A 4,844-nucleotide genomic window follows, 5' to 3' on the forward strand; every position below is an offset into this window, starting at 1 on the left:
TTTTCTCGTGTGTGGTGGTTTTCAGTGGATTTTGTAGGCATTTGGCCTGCAAATAACCAAAAAAAAAAAAAAAAAAAAATTACATGTATAACAACAACATGTTTATTGGTATTTATTAAAAATCTCAAATTTTTTTAAAATCTTATAAAATGTCAATATTTGACCATTAAGGATACAAATTAATTAACTTAGATACATAGTACGGATATATATTTTAATTAAACTAACTAGCAAGTTTTAAGGGAAGTAACGAATCACTTAGCATTAAAACAGCAATTAATCTAACTAATTATGGTAAAAATAAAATAAAATCCCATGATTTATCGCAATTAGTTTGTTATTCCACCTTTCTAATAAAAAACCTTTCACATAATCTGTTTTGAAATAGCAAAAACTTCATACCACGTGTTCCAAAGATTCAGACGATCAATTTTTTTTTTGATTTATTAATTTTGTTTGTTTATTTAAAATAAATATTTCAGTGTTGTTACGTCATTCCGGTGTTTGGGTTAACGAAATTAACTATGTGGGTTATAAGAGCGATGGAACCGTGATCAGTGAACATGCAACTTACGAAAAACTGATTTCGACAATTGTCGGAGAACTAAAAATAGACGAAACCAGAAAAAAATTGAGGCTCGTTATATTGTTGAAGGAAATGCTTGTCCGTTGTTGATGCGTTAGATTGACTGCATAAGTTAGATGATATCTTTAATTGAAAAATCATGCAAAATAACTTGTTTCTGCCAATTTTAATTATTTGTTGCAGTATTGTTGTTTGGTTTTTTATTCTGTTCTTATGTTGTACTAGATACATAATAACAAAAGATGTATCGTCATATATTAATATGTATCTTATTCAATTATTGATCTTTCAAATACCTTCACTTTTCCTATAAACATTGTTAAAGTAGATTTTCATTACTATATGCATTTCGGATTGTGTGATATCTATGATGATGTATTACAGTAAATCACATGAGGTTGTTACATTGACTGCCCAAATTAGAATAATTGTTTAAGCTAAAGATCAGGTAATGTTAACTTGTTTCTGTCAAATTTTGATGATTTTCTGACAATAAAGATATTTGGGATGTTTTAGATGAATGTATTTTGTAATAGATACATAATAACAAAACATGTATCTTTCTTTATGAATTTGTATCTTGTTCATTTGTTGCTGTTTCAGTTACCTGTATTTTTCCTTTAATCACATTAGATATATAAAGAATTTAATTTGTATCTCTTTCAATTTTAATCATTACAGTTGCATGCTCTAGCATATATTCCATTCGATTTCATCTTGAACAACATGTATTCCATTTGTATGTATCTATTATAAGGAAACATATTTTAATATATAATGATAGTAACCAACAAATTTTTACATTTTTATGTATCTATAACCGTTTTTTGTTAATCGGAATACATGTTTGACTCTAACTTGCATAGCAAAGTAAAGCAAAACTTATATTACTAAATCTTAATAATATTGACAAATTATATTTTATAATTGATACAAATTTTGTAAACTTGTGTCTATAAATTTAGGGGAGATACATCCTATAAGAATGTATCTCTTTTCAATCACTTACTATGACAGAACTACTAATATACTATTTAATAGCATTGTCAGTTCAATATATCTTAATTTCTATCTGATGTGTTACAACAAAATACATAATGAAACTAAATATAACTAATTAACAAAGGAACAAAAAAACTATTTCTTTCGGTAACTGTCTTTCTTAAAAAAAATTAAAAAATAATAATATCATCAATTAAAATGTCAAATCAAATAGATAAAAAATCCACTAACAAATTGAGAAACGATTCATCACTATTCATCAGTCAACTACATTGTCACTCGTCCTTTGGAAAGAAGTTGCAAGTACGCCTGTTGTGACCTTCATAACCACATCTCCCGCAATAATTACTGCTCGATGTCATTGTTTCACTTGATTTCTTTTGCCTGGTTTTCTTTGGCCTTTTAGGTAAACATTTGTATTTTGGTGGTAACACAACTTCATCCATAACTTCTTGTGGCATAATCCAGTCCTTCTTATCGGACATTGAAAACATCGATTCTTCTTCATATGTCTTCCTTAATGTTTCAGGATAGTAAAACTCGGAGCAATAAGGCTTCATATCAACTACATGTTTGCTTCTTAAATTGCATGAACTTACAAATCTAAGAGGATGAGGTGAAATTTCCTTTATAACGTAACTCAGTCCCTAAAAACAAAAAAAATAAAAAAAAATAAGTTGAGATGCAACAAATCTACATTAAGACAATACAATATATACAAAAACTCTAAGAACATCATAATTTAGATACAAAATAATGCAAAATGTATGTTTAAGCTTAAAAACATGTATCTTAGAAGAAAAAACATGTATTTTTTATAATACGACTTTCAATAAAATTTAAACAACACTAGACATATGTCAAAGCATTAACAGTAACTCATAGATACAAGTTAACACAACATGTATCTATGTAGTTATAAACTTGTATCTTTTGTAATACGACTTTCAATAAAATTTAAACAACACTAGATACATTTCAAAGCATTAACAGTAACTCACAGATACTGGTTAATACAACATGTATCTCTAAACTTATAAACTTGTATTATTTGTAATACGATTTTCAGTAAAATTTAAACAACACTAAGTACATTTCAAAGCACTAACAGTAACTCACGGATACTAGTTAACACAACATGTATCTATGAACTTATAAACTTGTATCTTTTGTAATACCACTTTCAATAAAATTAAAACAACACTAGATACATATCAAAGCATTAACAGTAACTCACAGATACAAGTTAACACAACATGTATCTATGTACTTATAAACTTGTATCTTTTGTTATATTAATTTCAATAACACATAAAAAACACAAGATATATATAAAATTGACACTAAAAAATTAGATAAATAATGAATTTCTAAACGTATCATCCATGTCTAACTATGTATCTTGGCCTAATATTTATTAGATCTAAATATGCCAATAACTTTGAAATAACAGACCTTCTTAAAACGCTGAAAGTTCATTGTTTCTCATCAAATCAAAGTTCCAATGTAAATCGCAGCCTGGTTGTACAACTTATTAGGAGAAATCTCTTTAGTATTAACAACTCCCCCTATTTTTGACATGTCCTCCGCTAACCCATACTGCAAAAGAACGATGCAAAAAGAAGGTTATCATCACTTTCACTTTATCCTTTCACATTGTTTAAGTTTTTTTTTTCAAATTTCACTTGAAAATGGAGGAGGTTGCTATAAATGACCATCACTCTCCCAAATACAGAAGCCAGGAGGAGCAACTACGGTAAACCTACCAGAACAGTTCCAAGATTGTAGATTGCCTTATGAAAATCAAATTGCAGTTGGATTACTGCACAAAATTACAAATTCATAAAAATTGATAAATGACGTGTGAGCATCAACAAAAATTAGATAAACAATGTTTTTCAGGATTCTACCGAACTACTGGACCTAAATGATTTTGCAGCTTATTCGTATCTTCAAAACAATAGCAAAAGGAGAAGTAAACATCAACAACAACATACCCATATATTTTCGAATCTCTATTCATAATGTTAATTCAAAACAATATAGCCTAAACAAACGATAATCAAAGAAATTGCATAACAAAAAAACTAAAAAAATCACTTTGTAAACCCAATTGCAAAATTATTTTTTGAAAAAAAAAAAACATAAAATAAGAATAGAAGAAATTGAAGTTGGTTTTAGGGAGGAAATTTACCTTAATTCAAAGGTTTGAATTAGAGAGAGAATTGGATAGAAACTACTGCTTGAATTAAGGCGTATAAAAAGGAGAAAATGGATTAATTTTTGGTAAAGTTACGGCTAAAGAAAAGGAGGTTTTAACTTGTATTTCAACTTTACCGAAAAATTATAAATGTTGGGATTTAAGTAATATTTTAGAAGTGGGGGAATTTTTAGCAGTTTAGAAACATAAGTTGTTTATTTAGGTAATTATTTCAAAAAAAATGGAGTTGGAGCTGTGTTTGATTATGGTATAAATTGAAGTTGTTTTTTGAGTTTTATGAGAGAAGTCGGTTAGGAAAAAGTATTTACTATTGGTTTCATTTTTCTAAATACAACTTGGAATTGTATTTGAAATTGTTATAGCCAATGTCAAACACTATATCTGTTTGGTCATAGGTATCACAAGTAATTTTTGGGAAAAATAGGACGCATATAATTTGCCATATTTGACGAATAATCCAATTTTTCAATAATTAGAAAAAACTAGTTTCAAGGTCAACTTCTATTACTTCCTTCATTTAAAAAAGAATGACATATTTTGACATAGCACGAAGTTTAAGAAAATAAAAATAATTTTTGAATCTTGATTTTGAATTAAAGTCATGTTAAATATACCAAACTATCATTTAATCTTATTGTCTTAAATATGTTACATGAAAAATTAAAATTAGAACGTTATTAAAAAAAATGGTTATTTTTTCTGAAACGGACATAGAACGAAAGTAAGTACTTTCTTTAAATGAAGGGAGTATTTGGAAATTTTTAAAATCTAAACTTCCAAAACTTTTATACTTTATAAAAATACGTCATCGTTTGTTAAGCTCAACTACTTTCTTTGTTTTAAAATGAATGACCTATTTTGATTTGACACGAAATTTAAAAAAAAAAAACTTTTGATTCTTGTATTCCCAATTTAAAATTATATCAAATGTACTAAAATGTCCTTAAATCTTATGGTCTTAAACATGTCACATGAAAATCTGAAATTAAGGGATTTTTCTCCGTTTCCACTTTGCTAATAAACTTCTTAACATAT

The 4,844-nt window shown here is 27.3% G+C and overlaps 1 protein-coding gene across 1 annotated transcript; it reads right to left on the reverse strand.

Moving 5' to 3' along the window:
- Positions 1–1,832: 1,832 nt before the first annotated feature.
- On the reverse strand, positions 1,833–3,316 carry LOC124899710. The gene is made up of 2 exons (XM_047414871.1): positions 3,044–3,316; positions 1,833–2,235 (listed from the first exon to the last, which is right to left on the reverse strand). The coding sequence occupies exons 1-2, from the start codon at positions 3,065–3,067 to the stop codon at positions 1,864–1,866; spliced, it is 396 nt and encodes a 131-aa protein (XP_047270827.1). The 5' UTR covers positions 3,068–3,316; the 3' UTR covers positions 1,833–1,863.
- Positions 3,317–4,844: the final 1,528 nt, after the last annotated feature.

The sequence above is a fragment of the Capsicum annuum genome, chromosome 6 (assembly GCF_002878395.1).
Source record: "Capsicum annuum cultivar UCD-10X-F1 chromosome 6, UCD10Xv1.1, whole genome shotgun sequence".
In the NCBI taxonomy this organism is placed as follows: Eukaryota; Viridiplantae; Streptophyta; class Magnoliopsida; order Solanales; family Solanaceae; genus Capsicum; species Capsicum annuum.

Bases quoted from the DNA above. Each gene is read 5' to 3' on its own strand.
- LOC124899710 (XM_047414871.1), bottom strand. From the start codon at position 3,067: ATGAACTTTCAGCGTTTTAAGAAG. The intron at 2,236-3,043 runs GTCTGTTATTTC...TTTTGTTTTTAG, and splicing joins ACTTTCAGCGTTTTAAGAAG to GGACTGAGTTACGTTATAAA.